The sequence below is a fragment of the Herpailurus yagouaroundi genome, unplaced genomic scaffold (assembly GCF_014898765.1).
Source record: "Herpailurus yagouaroundi ecotype Mexico unplaced genomic scaffold, PumYag 163, whole genome shotgun sequence".
Classification (NCBI taxonomy): domain Eukaryota; kingdom Metazoa; phylum Chordata; class Mammalia; order Carnivora; family Felidae; genus Herpailurus; species Herpailurus yagouaroundi.
Window position 1 is genome coordinate 35330771 of NW_024412404.1, and position 22389 is coordinate 35353159.

The 22389-nt window shown below is 45.8% G+C and overlaps 1 protein-coding gene across 50 annotated transcripts in view; it reads right to left on the reverse strand.

Moving 5' to 3' along the window:
- Positions 1-22389, reverse strand: part of SORBS1 (sorbin and SH3 domain containing 1) — a 231992-nt gene that overhangs the window by 58280 nt on the left and 151323 nt on the right. For 24 of the 50 annotated variants that reach the window (XM_040485935.1, XM_040485932.1, XM_040485933.1 and 21 more), the window contains 5 exons: positions 20630-20802; positions 18808-18871; positions 6539-6586; positions 6285-6414; positions 4647-4761 (listed from right to left, as the gene is read on the reverse strand). In XM_040485935.1, the coding sequence (XP_040341869.1) occupies positions 4647-4761; positions 6285-6414; positions 6539-6586; positions 18808-18871; positions 20630-20802 (530 nt within the window). Of the gene's footprint in view, positions 1-4646; positions 4762-6284; positions 6415-6538; positions 6587-11686; positions 14076-16647; positions 16711-17024; positions 17100-18807; positions 18872-20629; positions 20803-22389 lie in introns of those variants that run through there. The other 26 variants (XM_040485925.1, XM_040485928.1, XM_040485926.1 and 23 more) reach the window with 3 other exon arrangements.

Consider the following 22389-nt stretch of genomic DNA (forward strand, 5'->3'; position numbering starts at 1 on the left):
TTATGTTACAAAAATTAGTTAGATATCTCAACCTTATATAACTCTAAGAGGCAGTTCACACAGACTGATAATTTGATTCCATGGGATTCCATATGGAGTCAGATATTTATAAAGTTTTCCTTGCTCTGTGGCATCACTTGTGTTTCTGGAAATAATTAGTCGGCAAATGAATGCCTGACAAGCAAATCAGGCTTCCCCTTAATAAACTGGAGATGTACGTTCACATCAGACAAAAGCATCAGAGGCTCATGGCTTCATTAAATTCATATATGTGTATATATGTTTCAGAAAACCTCGGCAGTCACTAAATGACAGGGATATGATGATTTTCTGACAACAATATGAAATATAAAATATACATTTTGCACCAAGATTGAAAACAATATAAAATAAACTTCACTCCCTCGGGGCAACGACGCGTGAAGGAAACTGGACGACACTGCTTCACAGAGTAGCCCCTTCAGACACGTTTTTCTTAACATTCTGTTAACAGGCCTTTTGCAGTTTGTAGAAATGGCTGTAAACTTTGTGATCTTGACCAGACCCTTCTTCTAAAATCCTTCGAAGAATTTTTACCATGATTTCTACTTTTGTTTTAAATGGAGGAAGATAAGGCAGAGAACTTTTCTTTAACTGAAATTCGTTGAATGTAAGTTAGTTGGGATCAGAGGGAAATGTCTACTGAAATGGCGTCTGTCCTCTGGCACCCAGATTAAAACCTCCTCCAACTGGCTTTAGGGACTTAGGGCTTAAATCCTGAAGGAGAAGGTGTATTCCTTCTCACTGGATTGTGAAATGATGTAAGATAGTGGATTCCAAATGGATTCTTTATGTATTCAGTGAAATGAGGCACAAGATCTATAAGGACACAACTATTCAGGAGGGACCGTTCGGACCCTGGGGCATCCTAGACCCTTCCAGGATGGGGTTTCATGAAACCTATGTCATGTTTATTATTTTTAAACACTATTTATAAACTGCTCCCTGGGAATAGGTTAGGTTTTGGTTGTTGTTGTTTTAAATAAAATGTACCAGCTCTTTCAGGAAATGGCCTGAATGTTCTGGTACTAGGTCCTGAAAGAACTAACCCATTTTATTGCCGAAGGTTGCTTGCAGAGTGTTGTTAACTGCGGAGGTTAACACGGTGCTGAGAACTGAATCAGGAGGCATGTCGACTGCTTAGGCCCAGAGCAGGTGCCCAGAGAGAGAGTTAAAGAGGGAATACCACACGGCACTGACATTTGTGTTTGATCTTGTCATTTGTAACTCAGCTGTGGATCCAATTATGGAATGGACAAATAGAAAACGTCCTTTTGGATGCAGAATGTGAGCTCTGTACCGGCAGGCAGGGTGGGTTCCACAACGCCAGGCTTGGTTCTCTGCTACCGTGGGCTATTTTCCCAGCTCGGCAAAATCCTTGGAAAAGGCAGATGACCTGCCAGAAAAATGCCTGACTCTCCTCAAGGATGGTATTGCTTCTCGGAAAGGAGCCAGAGCCTAGCTTCAATTTTTAATTAAACAATCTTAATGTGGTACGTTCATTTCCACAGCACTTTATAATGTTCATAGTTCTTTTACACATGACCACACTTCATCCTCTCGTTCGACACTTCAGTGAGTATGGAATACCACTCAATACTCATTTCAATACTCAGTGCTTCGGTAATGTTGGCAGGCCAAATAATACTTCCCATTTTACAGATGAAAGCACTGAGGTTCCAGAAAGTTAAATGACTTGCCCCAAGATACCTTAGGGCAGACTCAGAATTTGAACTCAGATCTTCCAACTCCTAGGTCCAGCACTCTTTATAGTATAGGACATCCCCTTCTCACGTTCCTGAGAAGGAGGTAGACCCTCTACGTTTGCAGGGGATACCAAGCTAAAACAGGGGTAAATGACAAACTTGAAAAGCCAGGAAGAAACTCAAAGTGACCGTACACCGGAAGAAACCAAGTTGGGTCAACCCCCTTGTTTTACACATCCAAATCTATATCGTGCCTATAATTACTATTTTAATTCCTGTCCTTCCCAATATATGCCTGTGGGGGCAGGGACCCCAACCTCTGAGCCAGGGTTTGGCACATAAAAGTTATTCTATATATATCTGTTGAATTGAGCTGAAGCTCTTAAGGGACTTTAGAGGAAAGTTAAAGGAACAAAGCCAGAAAAAGGCCATTTGTGACAAAGCAAGGCCTGACCAACAGACCTCCAATCCCAAGGCCGCAAGACAAGATAGTGGTCTCAGACGATGATGAGAGGGGCTGAGGAGTTATGAAGAACGTCACAGCAGTTGGCTAAATGACTGAAGAGGCCAGAAGGCTGTAAATGTACTGTGTGGAATTTGGAAGGCAGCACAGCGTTTCACTGGCCGGGGATGGTCCAGCTTCACACCTGGGACAAGACAAGCTCTTAGGCGGCCTCTACAATCTACTGCCCCCCTCCCTGTGGTAGATGTGCCTGTGAGGTCGCTACTGAAATTGGCAAGCGTCAGCAGACAGGAGTACCTCAAATTGGGAAAAAAAACACACACACACTTTTCTCCTCAATAGGAGTTGTACATTTCTATGAGCAAATTTAGATTCTACATCTGTCACGAGTTAGCATACTGATCCACAGTTAACGACAATACAAAAGTGTGTGTGTGTGTGTGCGTTGTGTGTGTGTGTGTGTTGATAGGGGTGGGGGTGGGAGGTGTCCTCAAATTCTGGCAAACCAGATACTAGATGCCAAAAGGAAAGACACACGGACACTTACGTGCCAACTTTTCTGTTCACGTGGCAAAAATAGCAGGGAGAAAATTTTCAAAAATAAAGGACTAATTCAACTACTGTGAGGAGTAGCCTGTGAAATGAAGGAGATCTGAAATTTTTCTCTCAACTGCAAGACTTCTCTGAGGAAGAACAGAGCTAAAGAGTGAACAGCACTGAATGAAACGGCTGTCCATGGTGCTCCTCCCAGGCCCACCTGGGGCCTTCATGTCCGGTCGCCGGGCCGGCTCCGGTCGTTTACCACACAGGGGAGCTTCCTGTGTAGGACTGCCGGGCGGGGCTTCACCAACCGTGTTTGCGGCCACCACAACTCTCCAGAGGCCCCTGAGGGGCACTACTGTCACTTTCCAGGGTTTGTAACCATTGTGGGATCAATGAGAAGCACAAAAACAAAATGTTGTTTTTTTCTTATTTCTGGATGGTGGTCAAATGACTAGGAACCAAGGAAAGGAGGGGGAAACAAAAAAGAAATTCAGAAAAGGGGCAAGCTTTCCCTGAAAGCGATGATCACCTATGAACCATAATATTGCCCAAACGAAAGCACCCTATAGAATCTAGGGCTATGGAATCTCTGAAGTCATTTAAATGTAGATATGTGACGGTGCGTCCCGGGCTGGTGATTCAAGTGTCATGAATGTGCCAAAGCACATGACTGTCTTTCTAGGAACAGCAGCGTGGAAGGTGAACTTCTGCCATGTATTTTCTTCTACTTCTAACAGGGAGAGGACCCCCAGGGCACTGTGGGGCCAGAGGCAAAATTCTCTGCTCATCTCTGAACTTTTTGCTTAAAATAACTTTGGTGCACAGTGATGCTAAAGAATGACAGCTCTAAAGCATTTCTGTGCACTGTTGACCTTTCTTCCCAATTAAAATTACTTATCCCTTTGTGCTTTTAAAGATGTCACATTTTTATTTTAGTAAAAGTCAAATCAATTATTACTTAAAGCATGTAGAGTGGAAGAGGTGGAGGGAAAAGAATCTGAACCTGCATTTCAGAGGCCTACTTAATCTGTTCGCAGTGTGGTAACTGCATTTTAATAAAAACCAAACCCCAGCATGATCATTCCATCCTGCTGGCACGGCTGGAGGGCTGCAATCTTTATAGAGCTTTGGAGAATCCCTTTAACCATGATCAGAATTCTGAACCAGCTTTTCTAACGAAGGGTGAACAAAAGGGAAGCGTGAGTGGCAGATACAAAACTAATCAGTTTGTAAAAATTCTTTCCCACTTCGCAGAAGAAGCCTCATTTCCAGGGTGGTCTTCTATGCCTATTCAGGACATTTTCCCCACTTATAATCGCTTGGCGATGCAAACTTGTGTAGAGAATCAGAAACCAGATTGAATATGAGATTCGTCCTCAATACTGCACTCGGCAGAAGGGGAAGACCTACAAGACATATTCTAACAGGCTGGGTCTTTTTTTCCCAAGTCATAACATCAGATTCATTATTTACCTCTTAATGACGTGCCGGTAGCTTCTACAAAATTTATGTGTGTTCAAATAAGAGCCGCTTAAAAAAAAAACCAAACACCTGACTCTGGTCCAGTTAGCAATAAGCCTGATAAATTAATGGTTAGAGGTTTTTAAAAAGACAGCAGCAAAATCAATCTTTACATTAGTAGGGGATTTTAAATTAGTTCAAATCATGCACAAAAAGAACAACAGAGAACAATAAGGTTTCTTTCAAAGCAGACTCCCAGGACTTAATTTATAAACACCTGCAAAACTGAAAAGGGTAAAAATGCTTCATGTTTTCATGGTCTTCGAAACATAGCGAGTCTACCTCAGGGGAGAAAGAACGTAACCCAGATGCACAATGCATCGGGATTAAAGAACGTGGCAGGGGAGACAAAAGAACTTTAATATACACATTACCATCTTTTCGTTGGTCAGAACGGAAGACTTGCCCGGCTGATAATCGTAAATGCTTTTGGGCTCTGCACGGTATTTCCTTGTATCCACTTTCTTATCTGGGGGCTCCCAGTCGTTTCTGTAGAAAAAAAATCCTATTAGAGCTATTTTCATGAAAATTGGCATCCGACACGGTCTGGCTTTGGCTGACTGTAGTCTAATCAAGGAATTTTATATCCGAAGCATAAAATCGGACCGGACACGAAGCATTTAGTTGTGCTGGGTTCCTTCTCAAAATAACCAGTTACGTCTCTGCGTTTGCTTCACAAAAGGCTTGAGGTGTCCTGTGCTCAAAACCAGGCACCAGGAAGCAGAGAGAAGAGAATGAGAAGAAGGGTGGGAAGCAGCCTCAGCCACACTTGCTCTCGTCTCACGAGCTTATCATTCCCCAAGCATGCCTGTACCTCCCACTCCTGCTAGTGTAGTGCAAGAGAACGTGGGTCCTGGAGCCAGGCGGCTCTGGTTCCAGTCCCTGCTACAGCGCTGCTGGCGTGGTGATCTGAGCCAAGTACCTTACCTACGGCTACTTTAGTTTCCTCATCTGAAAAAGGGGGATGTTGTAGGGGTTAAATGAGACAGCTCGTGTAAGTCACTTTGCAGAGCACCGGGCTCATGGTGACCACTCAACAAATGTTATTGGCCATTAACAGCCATGTTCTTGCCTGTTTCACACCCTGCCCCAGTAGTCACCAATACTGCAGCCTTTGGCACAGCTACTTAATTAACCTGAGCCAAGGATGGGTTCCAGGTGAAATGTGAATCCTTAAAAATTGCAAATTTTTAGTGCGTGTACATTATTGCATTTTGCACTGTGATTATATTTATTTTTTTCCTGCAAAGCTATAAACTTCTCGAAGGCAGGGACAATGATTTATATATGCTTCTATTCCCCCACAGTATCCGGCTCAACCTGTACACAGAAGGTACCCAGTAGATGCTTGAGGTATATCCTGAACCTCAAGATGAATGCACTTGCATGTTTACCCACAGGACGTAAGGGCATCCTCAGCTTTCCTTTCAAATTAATTATCAAAGCATAAAAAGGTTACTCCATCAGGCATAAGAACTCAACAAAGAAAAGCGGGTCATTTACTACAGCCATTGGGAGATGATGAACGCCATCAGCGTAACCAGTCCGAGCCTTATCTTTCAGGGATATGCGTTACAGAAACAAATAGATACTAATATGTGTGGCTTCATTTTAAAATTATGGGCCCCTTCAGTATGCACAAAGAGTATAAAAACACATGACAAATCTTACAGCTAAGATTTCTCTTGTGAGAAGGGTAAAAAGACATGATAATTACAGGCAACATTAATTGAGCCATTACCATTAGTCAGGCACTACTACAAATATTATATGCATTGTTTTATCTTCACAACATCCCTATAAGTGTAAAACGTATGCCCATTTAATGGATGAGGACATTGAGACTCAGAATAAGTCACTGCTCATGAGTGATGGCACAGGGATTCAAAGTCGGGTCTGCTTGACTCTTGCCTCCAAGGCTGCCTGCCCCAGTGGAGAGAGACAATACTTCACTGCTAGCTTGGGTGTGAGTGCCCTAAATCTCAGCTGATGATGGGTGGGGGAGCTCTTACCTTTCTGGGCTTGATTTGAGTGAGGAAGAGCGGGTTGGGAGGGGGAGTGTGGCCGACCGCTTAACCACCTTCTCACCGTCAATGTAGCTCATCTCACTTTTTGAGCGAGGCACAGAAAGGGGAGATTTTGCTAGAGAAGAAAAGTGGGTACAAAAGACTTTCAAACCTGGGGGAAACCAAAAACAGGAAGATATCCTCCCCCATCCACCACCCTCTCTTCCTCCCCCGCGACCAGAAAATTCTGCGTCACTTACTGTCTTCAGAAAAGGAGTACCGAGGCGAGTACAGATCTGAATCATCATCTAGTGAACAAAACAAAACACAATCAGGAGGAATCTGGCTAAGGTAAGAGAACCAGGTGACATGTCCCCCACTCACACCATCCTGCACCAGCATCCAGCCACACCGGGGGCCTGAGAGACAGAGGAGGGGCCCAGGGCCGGAAGCCACACCATCGCAAACCCCATTTGAGAGCCCACCCAACCAAAGAAGGTCTGCAGACCTGGAGGCTGGAAGGTACATTCATGACCCCTGTGGGCTGATTGCCACCTGCCACCAAGGAAGCATGGGGACAAATAGCCAAAGGTCCTCCTCAAGACAATTTCCACAAGCAAAGCTAGAATGCAGGGTCCCCAGCCTGGGCTGGACGCAAGGGTGGAGATAGGTCCCAGAATGCTCATGCTGAAAGTCTCTGTTCTAGCCTGCTGAGTTCCAGAGAGTCCCCCAGGACCACCACTAGATGGAATGAAGAGGCCCAGTGATGTGGGTTCAACTGCCCACCTCAGCCGTGACCCGATTTATACTCTGAGGTCCCATTTAAGTATCACTTAAAGAGGTGCTGCAGGGGCGCCTGGGCGGTGCAGTCGGTTAAGCGTCCGACTTCAGCCAGGTCACGATCTCGCGGGGTCCGTGAGTTCGAGCCCCGCGTCGGGCTCTGGGCTGATGGCTCAGAGCCCGGAGCCTGTTTCCGATTCTGTGTCTCCCTCTCTCTCTGCCCCTCCCCCGTTCATGCTCTGTCTCTCTCTGTCCCAAAAATAAATAAACGTTGAAAAAAAAAAAATTAAAGAGGTGCTGCAGCTGAGAACACAGTTCGACAAGCCCCTCATAATCATTTGTTTTGATTCCACCTCCATCTAGTTGCTTGAGTAGCTCGCTTGTCTTGGAACATGGCACACCCTGGCAGGTTTGCTTTGCAAAGGTACTGCTCAGGCTAAGTGTCTAAACCATGACTCTGGACCAAATCAAACTCACATGGTTTTGTGAGACTGCTCTCCAGGGGAGAGACACACGTCCCTAAGTAAGGGGAACACTGGGACACGGACACTTGTAGAACCGAGACCAGATCTGAGCCACTCACGTTAGTGGTTGCCCTGAACTAAAAAAATGAGACCACACGCACATTTATGGAAACAGATTTTCAAACTGGAACTGTCCTGAAAATGTAGGACATTTAGTCACCACATCCACGATAATCCCTCCAAAGCACTTCTCCAACAAGAGTTAGGCTGAATCAGTCAGCTGTTCCCATTTTCTAATATCTTGCTAACCTGAATTAAGAACTCATGAATATGAAATGAAGACCCAACTCCCTCCCTTAAAATCCAGAAGAGCTTTAACAAAGAACACACAGTAACCCACAAGGCCAAGCCAAAGAATCCAATGTAATGTGTTGACAAAGTGCTAACCAAGTTCTGTCTCTCTGCAAATCACTTTGAGTTTCAGAGCAGTGAAGTCCAGGATGTTTCGTGAGATAAATATTATTTTGAGTATTATTCAAAGACAGTTTCTCTATCACCGCTTCTTATCCCGTTTCCTCTCCTGATTTTCATCTGCCCCAGGTCTCTCCCAGCCCAAATAAAGGAAAGGTATCAGGTACCAAGTTATCCTTCCCTCCCTTCCTCCTTCTGCTTCGAGGGTAAGAACTAGTCAACATCAAAGTGGAACAAGACTTGGAGGGTTCAAGCTTATTTATGTTAGCTTTTGAAAACAGGGCAGAAGGAAGAGATAAAATGATATCCAGACATATTTGTGGGGTACTGTTCCGAATTATTTTGTCTTGCCTGTTTTTGCTTTTTCACAGAATGTCTGATTATCGTACTGAAATGACACGATGTCAGAGAAAACTAAACATCAGCTCTGACTACAAAGATGTGATCAGAAAAACGGCGTCTGCCAAATGAGAAATTAGCTTACTTAGGAACACCAGCAGTACATACTGCTTAAAATCCAGCCTAGCATTTTAGCTCAAAACCCTGTCTCTCTCTGAATCATGAAGCAACAGCTTATCCATACATGGTAAGGTCAGTGTTAATGTATAACTATTACCTGGTTCTTGGGGCAAGAAGCAAAATTTTCATGGGGGCAAAATGGCATTTAAACATTCAAAATATTAAATATTCAACTTGTTTTAAAGCCCGAGCTCTTTAAAAATTTTCTTCTTCTTAGAGCTTCCTTATGTAGAATTCTGAAATATTTGCTAGAAGGAAATGACAAATAGTTCTTATAAGATGGGAAAAAAAATAGCACAGCTTGGAGAGTATGTGTATTGAACAGAAGGAGAAAAATGGGGGTGAAGGCCAAAGAGAAGTCTGAGTGACTGAACACTCTTAAAGCTACTTCTTAGGGGGCGCCTGGGTGGCTCAGTGGGTTAAGCAGCCGACTCTTGATTTCTGCTCAGGTCATGATCTCACAGTTCATGAGATTGAGCCCCAGGTTGGGCTCTGCACTGAACCTGCTTGGGATTCTCTCTCTGACCCTACCCTGCTCTCTCTCAAATAAATAAACTTACCGAAGAAAAAAAAGAACCCCAAAACAAAAACAAACAAACAAAAAGCTACCTCTTATTTGTCACCCATCCAAGGCCAACATAGGGCAGGAGTGCCTCTGAGCTTTTCATTTCTTTCTCAGTGTCCATCGGATCCGACTCTGACATGTGGATTTCACTTTGACTTTTAAGAGGGCAAACTGAAGTTCCATGGATTCCGTTGAACACTAGCAATTAGGGCAAGTTGCAGGGAATGTAAAATTTATTTAAATTTTTTATGTTTGTCTTACAAATCTAGTGTAAGAAAATTTTACCTACGTGTGTGAATAAAAATAATAGCTGCTTCCATTAAGTGCCTAACAGTGGCTGATAATTTACTATCATCTCACTTAATTCTTGCAAAAACTCCTGGAGGCATAGAAATCTCTCATCTCATAGACAAGGAAATTAGGTCCAGGGAAGTTAAGAAAATTTGCTCTTAGCCTCACTGTGAGAAAAAGACAAAGCAGGAATGGATTCAAGGTCTTTCCGACTCCACCTCCCTGTGCTGCCTCTCAGCCCTGTGACAGGGATGGGTGCTCCGTGCTACGGTTCACCCCAGTCTCATCTACCCAATCATGGGGAACACTGTGGCTATTCCTTTGTAATTTTTGTTGTGGAAGAGGCAGGGGAGGGTGCTGTTTTGAAACTCAAGTCACGCACTACAGTGTTGGCCAGACTGACTTCCAACCCTTGGAGCCTTTTGCTCCATTTTTCTGCATCATCCCCTTGCTGGTGATGCTTAAGCAAGTTTTCTGAGTCATCCACTTCTAGTTCTCTCCTGGTCTCCAGGGACAAGGGTAAAACTGAGTCACTCTTGCTACATCCATCATCCACTTGCTGCTTCTCTTGTTACCTTCTCCTGGCAGACTGAGTCCACGCTGGGGTAGATGGATAAGAAGTTAGAAATACCGAGCAATGGGAAAACTGGGTGCAAGGGTCGCTCTTCTGCATTTCTGTACACTAGAGTTAGCCAAAGGGAGTGTATTTTTAAGCACAGTTAAGACATAGCAAATGAAATGTTTCTCCAGTTGTCTGTGAACACAGACATTGTCTGTGTCTGAAATCCTGCCTTTACGGTTTCTCCAAGGGTTCTTTAAAGCTGTGCCTTAGGGGGCTCAGCTGAGCCGGGATCTTGTGATTCCTGTTTGTGGTGGAGCCACATGCTGACCGTGCCCCAGAGCCCCAAGCAGCAAACACTAAGCTTCGGCAGCAACACCCAGAACTTCCGGTGCCAGTGACTTCCAGGAAGCTCTGACACTAAGTAGGATTTACTCAGAGTGAAAAATCCACTTCTGGAACCCAAAGGCCCCTGCTGGGCTCCGATGTTTACACACCAGTGATTGCCCTCTAGGCTTTGGCAATCTGTCCTTGGAGGCTCGATTTGGGGACAGCTACTCTCCTAAAACTGCCAGGAAGCACATAATTGCCTTTTCAACCACAGTGACTTTAAATGAACCTCTAAAAAAGACTTTTTTTTCTGGGTTTCCTGGGTTTCTTTTTTGAGAATTTATAACAACCTTAAAAACATTGGAACAAGTGCTGGTTGAGAATGATTATTTTATAAAAAATTATGTAACTAAAATGAGATAATGAGCAAAAAGGAGTATTTACATAATCACTTGCCTTTATCAAATTTTCATTTTATGCATCTTAGGCCTTTAGACTTACAACTATTTCTTTCTCTTCTTAAAAAATTCTTTTAAATGTTTATTCATTTTTGAGAGACAGAGCATGAGTGGGGGAAGAGCAGAGAGAGAGAGAGAGGGAGACACAGAATCCAAAGCAGGCTCCAGGCTCTGAGATGTCAGCACAGAGCCCGACGCGGGGCTCGAACCCACAAACCACAAGATCATGACCTGAGCCAAAGTCGGACCCTTAACCAACTGACTACCCAGGCGCCCCTCTTTCTCTTTTTTTTAAAATAAAGTTTACTCATTTATTTCGAGAGAGAGCAAGTAGGGGAGGGGCAGAGAGAGGAGAGAGAATCCCAAGCAGGCTCCGCACCACCAGCACAGAGCCCCACATGGAGCTCAATCCCGCAAACTGTGAGATCATGACCTGAGCTGAAATCAAGAGTTGGACACACAACCCACTGAGCCACCCAGGCTCCCCTAAATTTACAATTATTTTTCTAACATCAGGGGCTGATTTCTGGCACAACCTTTATCTACTGCACAAATTAATTCCTTCTCCTGCTTTACCCAAACACTTAGGAAGAGGAGGGATAAAAGAGTCAAGATAGACACATACTCACCCCACAACCAAAAATATTCAAAGAAAAAGATACATGCAGAAGTGGGTACAAAGTCTGGGTGGGATGGGAGAGCAGAATGAGCACAAGGAGAAATGGGGTAAGGTGGTCGGGCACAGTCCAGGGAGCTCAGGGAGAGATTCTCCAAACTGTCTTCTGTGTTCTGGTTAAAGGCAAATTTTAGGGGATTAGAAAAAAAAAAAAAAGATCCTGATAGGGTGTAGAGTAGCTATAGAAAACAAATTCATAAAAAAAAAAAAATCTGAAGGAAAGAATGATGTGTAGAAGGGAAGAAGGGGAAGGAGGAAGACCTGGGGAGGACCAGAGGGCTGGAAAAAGACTCACCGTCCTCATCTCCAGTGGCATTCCTGGCCCTTGGAGGTGGAAAGGGAGTAGCTGCTAGTGCCTCTCAACTATCTTGCAGGCCCGTCCAAGACTCCGCACTGGCTGGGCGGAGCCGTCCTGCGCAGCTCCCGTTAGGAGAGCAAAGGTGACCGGGCAGCTTGGTCCGCCTCCTCTGGGCAGTGCTAGCTAGCTGGAGCTTGGGGCATGGGGTGCAGATCCTGGCCAGGCATTTTCACAATAGAACTATTTGCTTGAACTCCAGCAAAGTAAAGCTATTCTTAGAAATCTTGAAAGGCCAGTAGAGGATTACTTTAATTCGGTATAGACGTGCCTGGGAAAAAAATCAGCCTCCTAAATCCTTATTCTGGCACATCCTCATCTAGGAACAAGGAGAAAGCTCAGTGAGACAGACACTACTGCATATGTCACCATAACTTGAGGATGCCTTGGGGTGGTGTCTTGAGACACTTTGCCAGGAGGTGGCAGTGGTCACCATCAGCCTGACTGGTGGAAGAAGCATCCAAAAGCAAGAGGAAAAGCTGGTCTCTGGGACTTTACCCCTTGGCTAAGAGGACAGACCTCTACCCTGACATGGCCAAACGTATTCTCAGAGGCCACGGACCATGGAAAAACACACCAGATACTCAGTTTTATGCTGACTTGGAGGCATTATTTGAAAAGCTCTGCCATTTTGGGCACATAAAGCGGGTCAAGAGAGCCAACATCATTTGGCACGTTTAGAGTGGGAAGGCTAACTCTTTTGAATCTGTATTCCCTGCTTAAATTCTATATCCAAACACCCCAGATTGCACTGGCGAGTATCTTCTCTTTCTTGGAGGGTGGGAAGGGTGGTATTCCTTCACGCTAGTGGTTCCCAGTCCTGGCCATACGTCAAATCAAATATCTTGGGGACCTTTCTTTACATACTCCCAGAAATCATCCCAGGAGACACTGGCTCAGCCTATTCAGAAGCAAGGCAGGCTGGATATCTGGAGTTAGGTGTCAGAAAGCCCTTGGCAAGAGGGGTCAGCCAAGAACACAGGGTGCAGCAGGAGAGGTAGAGGAATCAGCAGTGCAGTAGAACAGTAAGAAAGAGCCCATGTGTGGGGGTCCTATAGATCTGGGTTTGAAACCTAGCTCTGCTACTTATTGGGTGGGTGATCTTGAACAATTACATAAGTTTCCTGAGCCTCACACCCTTTATTTACGAAATGAGGACTTACCTCAGGGGGTCCCTGTAGGGATGAAACAAAGTGACAGCTGTGATGCACTCAGGATGTGGGCCCTGTATTCGGTAGGGGCTCAATAAACGGTGGTCGTGACAGTCGCTGCAGTGGTTATGCCATTATTGTTGTTGTTGTTATTGTTATTATTAACAGAATTAGGCTTGTGAGCCGCTGAGGTTTGAGCCACCACACTACTGTTTCCCAAAGCAGGAGACAGGGGAAAAGGCAGCGGCAGCATTTCTGAGGCTTCTCCTCCACAGCTTGTTCCTCTGGCTCCTACTCCAGGAGGAAACCAGGGGCAGGGCATCTGAAGACCCTCCACAGCAGCCCCTCCACATCTGGGTGCAGCAGTGGGTGGGGCTGGCTCTTGTGGCCATCTACGCTCTCTCACCCCACCCCAACAATCTTTCTGTCCCAGTGACATCCCAGATGCTACGAAAAGACATCTATCTGCCTTTGAGAGAGAGAAGAGAATGGAATTCACAGACAAGCAGCTTTGGGTCATGGAGGAAGGAATGATGGGGAGGAGAGGGCGGGTCAAGTGAAGGCTTTAAAAAAAAAAAAAGGAAGTAAAACTCATTTGCTTAGCCTTACTTGAGAGTTATTCCCAAAGGAATTGTTATTTTTGATAAGCTTTCTAGTGACCAGGGTATACAGGGAAATTTCAAGAAATACGTCTCCTGAATCCATTCTGTTAATTCCCTAGCCCCAATTACTCCCAACTACCTCATGAAACAAAGACCTCCTGTCCCACAGAGTGGTCTCAAAGATTATAAAATGATTAGAAGTGACCGTGCCCTGTTGGAATTTATAGGTTTCTTTTAAAGTACATTTTAAACTTCACTGATTAAGACATAATTCTACGTATCTTCTGAAAGTCTGGATAGAAGTTTACTCTTTCATGGTAGTACTTGGGCGGGGTGGGGAAAGGGTTGCTAAGCTGGCATAAACAAACTTTCACATAGTCCTTTACTACTTAGGAGAATCAGCTTTCAGACACTTAGTCTTTTTTTATATCCTCTAAACAACTAGAATTTAGGCAGAGGCAGCATCCCTGAGGCTAGGTTTTGTTAGATTTACTGAAAGTAATTCTAGTTTCAGATTCTGAGTTCAAGCAAAACAAAAAACCCAGCAGCAACAGCAGCCCGCTCTTCGTAAAGGAGAGACTCTGGAATGATGGCTCGCCTTCCTCATTAAAGCTGGCTATTTTTTCATGCTCATTAAAATCTATGGGTAGAACCCTGGTTAGGTGCTGATTTGTCCTTAACACCTTTCTTTGAAAGGCATAAATATCTCCCACGTTAAGGTGTGCAGAGCTCAGGGCCACCTGTTGGAAGCACACAGGGCTGGCACAGGTACCAACGACAGGGCTGAGGGGGACCTGCCAGAGCTTACCGACCTCAAAACCACAAGCCAGAGAATCTCTTAATACCTTAAAAAAAAAAAAAGAAGTTAAAAAATACCAATTCTTTAAAGCGATTTAGCTCAAACATTTCACTCATTTGTAAAAAGCCTTCATCCAGTTGAATCTGTCTGCGCTCTATGTCTGGATCTGTCATCTTGAGCAGGGAGCAGGGGCGAGATGGAATCTACCCTATTTTTAAAAAGGTCTCCAGGGAAAAAGACTTCTTAGAAACTCGTGTGAAAACCTAATCATCTTGGTTGTTATGAATCTTTTATGTTCAATCTAATTTTTTTCCCTTTTTATCCTTCAAGACAATTTCATCCTTTTTGGTCTTTGAAAATAAAAAATATTAAGGTTCGCTTCCCACTTTACGGGTGAAAAGCTATCATATCGTCCCTTACTGTTTATGCCTCAAGGAAAAATAACCTCAATTCCCTCTTGCGCCTGACTTGATGTGTCCCAAACAGCAGACGTCATTGTCAGCTGGGGTTGCTAAGGTGTGGCAGCCGATGACACGGCAGCTCTGGGCGTGAGGCCACGAAACCCTGGCTTCAGACAGACAGCCAGGCTGACCTGCCTGTGGCAGGCCCCTGGCATTCCTCCAGTGCGACGGAGTCACTGTATTTCTTCCCAGGACTTCTCCAGGTGGCCTTCCTCTGCCCACAGAACACTGTGTCTTCAGGCTTGCAGTGCCCTTGTCACCTTCCCCAGAAGGGACCCCTAGCCTAGGAGTGCGCTGGGCTCTCAAGTCCAAATGAGGCACCAACTAAACACTGCACAGTCAAAATTACCCTAAAAAAATTTCTCCCTCATTCAGCTCAGTTGTTTCTTAAGCAATGCTTTTGGCTGGAATCAGCACCCCAAGATCAAAAGATGAGGTTACCTCACACCAAATAGGTTCTTGTTGGAAGTGGGGAGGTTGCTGATTATAATGAAATCATCAGCATCTGATGTGAAGCCTGGGTTTGTTTGGTAGACTTCTTTTCGTTCAGATCCAGACATGAAAAGGTTGGAAACCACTGACTAGCATATCGAGGGCAGAGCCAGAAGGGAACACGGTATTTTAGCTAAAACTCTATCTAACGCTTCCCAGAGTGTCATTTCATGCATGTTAAGTAGTCAATGAGAGTTTGGTGAATGAGTGAATGGACGAATCTACCAGTGATGACAAGGGCTGTGCGGGATGGCTTCTCGGCTAATCAGAGCACAGAAATGGGGGGGGGGGGGGGGGGGGAACTGGGCTTCGTCCCTAAAAAGGAATGCTGGTACCAAAGCCTCACTCATCAACATTCTCCAGGTATGTACGGAGGGCCCCCTTTCCACCAGCAAGCTTTCCTCCAGCCTTCGGGGCATATGCTCTTGCAGCTGCCCCCCTACAGACATAGTGCAACGAAGGGGCCGCGTCTACCTCTCTGCCAGATGTGCACTTCTGAAAACAGAGGACTTATCTTATTCGTGGTACTATTTTCGGTTCCAAGGACAACGCAAGTGCTCGGTACTAGTTGAATAAGTGACGTTCACAGCATTCAACATCTCATCCTAGAAGAGCATTTAATGAAATGTCCTCTGTGTACCCCTCCATTTCCCTCTCTCTGGGTCACTCACCCAGAGATCAGACGATCCCCAGGACAGGATAATTCTCAGGATGGTGCCTTTATCTTACCTTTTAGAACCTTCTTTGACACCAAGACTTCTTGCCCCAGAAAAAAGTCTTAGATACAAGTGTGGCCATCCTTCCCAGCAGGTCCAAATTTCTAGCCAGCTCTTTCACGAAACATTTTCTCACTTGGCCAAAACCCTTATTTTTGAGAGATGTCATCTCCCACCAGGGCTGAACCTCATACCTGGAAACCTCTTTGGGAATTCCTTACCAAGGAGACGCACCCTGAGGGTCCATGACAAGAGGGGGCCGGCGACAAGTTGTTGCACATGTAGGAAGTGGGTAATTTTTCTGTTGTTGACAGGGGGCCTGTCTACCCGCTCCCATCAGCATCACAACAGCCTCCCCGAGTCACTGCCCAGCCACCAGCACCATGTGACCACGCCAAACACTGGCAGCTTTTCCCAGAGCCCCACACGTTCAAAGCATTATAACTAAGCTACATCGGTTACCCAATTAATCATGTAAACTCCAAGGGAACAGTATGAAAATCCATCTGGATAGACTCAGGTCATACAGTCAGCGAGGAGTGAAGCAATACCACAAAACACAAGGTTGGGGGAAGCAAAAGATTGGGAGACAGCCCGTTAGACACCAGAAAAAACCCCAAGGTGAAGAAGAAAGTAACAGCACCAGTACAAAGAGAGGCACGTGATTTTCCTTTAATTACCTTCAGATTTAGGACTAGGAGTAGATGCTGGAAACTGGTAGGTAGGAGTGTAGGGATTGTCCTCTGTAGCAGAGAAAAGCAGTGGATTTTGAAACCACCCACCATGAAGTGGAGGAACTGACAAATCCCCAATTGGCTCTTTTGAACGATTACCTATTTTAGTGTTATTAAAGCACACAGCATCACACTTAAAACGAGATTAATGAATTAGAAAGGCCTTAGTTATTTTAATATAGCACATCATGCAAATGAGACTTTCACCAACCGAAAATGACTATAAAAAACAAAATCTAAAAGCCAAATCTTATTCCTATAATGGAACTATAAGAATTAATTTAAGGCTAGGACAACAGATACACTGTCTAAGTTTATGGTACCTTCAGAATTTTGCTGGATTTCAGGAAGTTCAGGGAATTGGTACGTAGGGAAATAAGGGTTTTCTTCAGGAGTGTCTAGGCAGAGGAGCAGGTTTGGGAGAGAGAATAGAGGAAGATACAAATGGAGAGAATGAACGAACAGGGATCCGCACACAATTCAGGCCCCTTGAATTCTGGAATGTACTAGGCTTCACGAGTGATAGGAAAGAAACTCAAATTGCTTTGAAAAATCCAGTCCTTTCGCCTGAATTACTGAGACACATCTAAAGAGACAATACCCTTTTTCCTCTTGGACCAAGAATTACATATACAGAGGATCTGGTAAGCAAGAGGGATTTAGTACAAAGCTTCAAGTTTCCAAACAAACAAGTGGATTCTTAATTTTTCACACATCTCTGTCTACCATTAGGGCAGGTAGTTTTGTTTAGAACCTGTGATTTGGGTTGAGTTAATCCCTCTAACAGGAGAGATGCTGCCTGTGGGGCAGAACAACATACTGTTCACATATGCACCTGTGTCTTGGCATTTGGGCTGCCGAAGCCAGGTCTCAAGGTGAGAGAAACACAGATTGCTGGGGGAAATGGACAGCAGCTTTAGGAAGTGACCAGCAGAACTGACGTCACCCAACTGGAGACCCAGCCTCAGGCATCACCACCATGACTGAGCTCGGCTACCCAACCAAAGTGGATTTACCCTTGGTTTAGAAACATTGAGCATCTTGGAATTTTGAAACAGTTTGGAGAGAGGCATGGCCAGCTTCATTGTGAACGCTGCAGGAGCTAATTAACAGTGGCTTTAGCTGGCAGCCGCAGCTAATCAGAGAGACTGGTTATTTGCTGCGGCTCAGGCCAACATCGACCAGAATGCTTTCTCTTTGCCTTCATGTGTCATCTGCCAGGCGGCCAGACTGGATTTGGCCACAGGGTATGACAGGATGCTCTGCCTCTGGGAGGAGGGGCACCCTCCCCACAGCGCAGCTGCATCCCTGTCTGTCAGCTGACTGGTGGCACAGGCGCATGGGAGCCGGAGGGGTCATGAGCCGCCTGAGCACTGGCCTGGGTTCTCCCACCATGCTGGATCCCCTGCTGATAGCCCAGGGGACCCCTGCTCTGGAAGCGCTTCTCTTCGAGCTTCAGCGGGCTTTGGTGTGTCAGCTCTTGCCTGACTCTCAGGGCTACCTGCCAAGTGCTGGCTCCCAGCTGGGGAAGATTATTTTTCATGTTAACACCTTACAGGTGCACCACACATTCTCCTTCATTAGGAAGAATTCGCGCTCATTTGGACCCTGCAACATCCTTTGGAGGAAAGGAAGAGGGACAAATGAAGAGAGGCATGTGACCGGCCCAAGATCACATGAGTGCTTGTGGGACTGAATCCAGGTGAGACCAGTTTTCTTCACTCCCAGGTTCAGTGCTTTCTCAACTTGCTCTGCCTACAAGGCAGTCACGGGCTGACACGGGGAGCTGCGCTGAAAGCTGGAAGCGGGTGGGAGTCAGCGCTGCTCACATCCCGGGCAGGCAGATGCTGGGCTCAGCCTGCTGCAGCCCACGACACCCGGGAGGGAGGACTTGCGAGCTGACCTAAAATCCCGCATGTGAGGCAGGGCACAAGCGTTCCCTCCCCACTCTGCTCTGCAGGTGCATGGCTGGGCTCAGGCAGGCTGGTGCCCAATGGGTCGAGCATAGGGCCCAGTCTTCTGGCATCCTAGCAAAGCAAGTCTAAGTCCTCACCACATCAGTCAACATAGGAATACAGCACAGCTTCTACAAATGAAAATCAGTACCTCTGTTTAGCTTGTGGATCTGTTTAAACATGGTCTTGTACCAGTCTTTTGATCGCTCGGTGTTCTAGAGAAAAACAAAGGCAGAGGGTAAAATAAAATGGAAAATGTCAGCACGTTTCAGAACCTCCACGATTATGAAAGCACAATGGAAAGTGACATCTGACGTCAAAACTCACGTAACTCTATACATCTTGGTGAGCCTACATTTAAATCTTTATTAAAAATGCAAAACTTTTAAGAATAGATAAACCAAGAGATTCCGACCTGAATAGGTGGCCAAAAAGAATGCAGATTTTGAAAAGAATAAACAAAGATCCTCTTGAAATGTGTTCATTCGATTTTTTAAAATTTCATTTCTTAGAATCCGTCTTCATTTACAGACAACTAAAACACAGTAAAGCCTCCCAGAAACATAAAAGACAAAGGATATTTCCGTATCAGGCCAAGCCCCCACCCATTTCAGGTTATTCTGTAGCAGAGTAAGCTAAGTCACCTTGGAGAGGGCCAGATTTAGAACACATACATTAAAATGTAACCAATTCTAGCAGCCAATGCCAGAGAGTTTTCATCTTAACCACAAAGCTGGGCTGTTTTTAAGACAAATATAAAACAAGGAAGGGGACGGATAGTTAGGTCAGATATTTTCACTACCACTTTACAGATGAGGAAATGAGGTACAAAGTCGAAATGATGCCCAAGGTCACAGGGCTGGTGAGAAGGTGAGTGGGAGGGCTGCCCCACATGATGGTTAGGGGGCATGGGTATGGGATTCAGAGAGACTGCTCCTTCACCCACAGGATGTGCAATCCTGGCCAGGACCGTCATCACTCTGAGTCCCTGTTTCCTCATCTATAAAATGGGAATTATATCAGCGTTCACCTCGTAGGGTGAATGATGAGATGGTGCACTCAGCAAGCGGTAGCCACAATTACTGTTGGTCACAATTCCCTTTCTACCTATTATTATTTATTATATACTTATTATTACTTAGGGCCAGACAACAGCTCTTCTGAGGCTTAGCCCACTGCCATTTCTATTGGCTTCCCCCAAAGGGAAACAAAATCCAGTCCGTTCATTACATGGAAACTGTAGAGAAACATCGCAGCCAGTGTTCTGAAGGGCCCATGGCAAAAAATGGGATTCCCTCTAATCCAGCTTCAGAAGTCAGGCTTCCATTGAATCCCTTAGGGCCTGCATAAGGCTGGCACCCCCCAGTACAGAGGGGGAGATCTGGGGCAGCCTGTATTCATTCTGTGGTTCCATTAGTTTCTTGCTCACCCCCGATGATGGGGTATCTCTCATCCAGGGAAATGTCTTCCTGAACCCATAACCAGGGACCCTGAGCCCCACACTCTCTTCAGGTTTCTGTAATCCCGGACCTACAATTTCTGAGTGTGCTCCAATAGACAAAAGAAGGGAGACTTGGAAACAATGCCCACAACATCTCCCCTTGAACACGCATGTGCCCGGAGCTTCTCAGAAGTTCAGCTGCAGAAAAACCGCTCTGCCTTTGCCCCACTCTCCTTTACCTATAGTCACATGAACCCAAAACCCTTTTCTCATGAGACTTATTAACACTAACATGTTTTGGGGAAAAGCTACTGCACTCTGAGGTCATACACTTAGGACCGAGGTGGGGCAGGAGGCTGGCACACAGCTCTGGGAGGCTCTGTGGCCCTCAGCAGGCTTGGAGGGTGGGCAGTGGCGAGGACTTCCTTATGAGGCCTTTGCAAACCACAGGGGGGCTCACACACACCCAGGTGCATACTGGTCACTGGTGTAAGAGGAAGCCTACGGAAGACATCTGGGTCAGTGTTCGTACCCGGAGTGGGATGCCCACTTCATCCATGGAAACATCGCTTAGGTCCTGAGCGCTCTTGGCCACCCGTCTACTGTCATCCTTTGCCTTTTTTTCAGGAGCCCTTCCAGGTGAGCTGGGTTTTTCCTGGGCTGGCGCCAAGTCCTGCTCTCCCACTCTTCTTTCTGAGACAGGATCTGGAAGTGAGAAACAGCTGTCAGCTGAAGCTCTTCTGCTGGCTCTGAAGCAAAAATCTCCCAAACAATCCAGCTGGGGGGAGGGGAGGGGTGTATTTGCAAATTCCCAATCAGAAGGAGTTTCACTTAAAGCATGGGTCAGCAAACTATGGCCTGGTCACCTGCTTTTGTAAAGTTCTACTGGGACATAGCCACACCCATTCATTATGTATTATCTATGAATGCTTTTGAGTTACAACGGCAGAGCTGAGTAGCTCGAACAGAAACTGCATGGCCTGCGAAGATGGAAATATCTACCATCTGGCCTTTAAATTGCTAAGTGCACATTAGAGTTTGATTCAGGACTAGAGGTTACAGAGTGCTAATAAACATACCACGTGTGGTCTACAGATTATAAAATCACTTTTGATAACTGTTATTCCAAGCCACGTCACTTATCATAGGAAGGCACTATGGCTATGCGTGCACATGTCCTGTGGCCATGAGCTCGGGCCTTCAAGGAGCTGATGGCCCGTGGGCAGAGAGGGCAAGGGAGCCAGGGACAAGAATGCAGGATGACCAGGGCTGAGAGTCAGCATCCAACTTAGCTGAGGAACTGAGGTTCTGGACTGACCTCTCAGAGAGAGTCAGCCAGATGGGAAGTGAAGGGTGTTCCAGGCAGAGGGAACACCATCAGGAAATGCGAGGGGACTCTGAACTACTCTGAGTTTATTAGGTGCCAGGTACTGTGCTAAATTCTTCAAATACATTACCTCAGTTCATCCTCCCAATAACTATATGAGGAAGAAACTGTTACCCCTCCATTTTTTAAAAAGTTAAGTGGGCCAAAGCACAGAGAGGTTAAAGTACCCTTCCCGAGGTCACACAGCTGGCATGTGGCCAAGTTGGGATTTGGACTAGGGACACCTGACTCCAGCAGTTCTCTCTGAACCATATCCTGTCTTGTCTCCCTCAAAGATGGCACCAAGGTTTCAAGCCTGGACTGATCCAAACAGAAGTTAGTAAAAGGACTGGGGTGGGGAAGGCAGGGAGAGATGGCTGTTTCCACTCAGGCATGGTAACTTTGACAGTGAGACATCCAAGCAGAAATAGAGGAGCGGGGCCCCGGTGAGGGGCCCTGGCAGGAGTGCAATTCCCAAGCCATCGGCATAAAAGCAATGGCTGAGGTCAAGGAGATGGAGGGGTAAGTGCTGGCAGAGTTAAGGGCTGACATCACGTGCTGAAGAGCAAAAAGGACCCCCAAAGGGTGCAGGAGTTATCGGACGGAGAGGAGATGAATCAGAAAGGAATAGTGAGGTGTTGCTGAAGCCAGAGATGTGAGGGCTTCAACCCATAAAGGAAGAAAAACCAGACCATAGAAAGGGGGTTCAACAAAGCAGAAGAGTCACAGGATCCCCGGTGGGAGCAAGTTTCAGAGGGCAGCGGTGGTAGATGCCAGATTGCAGGAAAAGCGATGAACACGCAAGCAGGAAGTAGGGAAGTAGCTAGTGAGGGAGTCAGCACACAGGCATGGACTGTGGCAGGTGGCAACCAGACAGGTCAGGAGGTTAAGGGAGAAAAAGGTTTAAGCTGGGCGGGGGGGGGGGG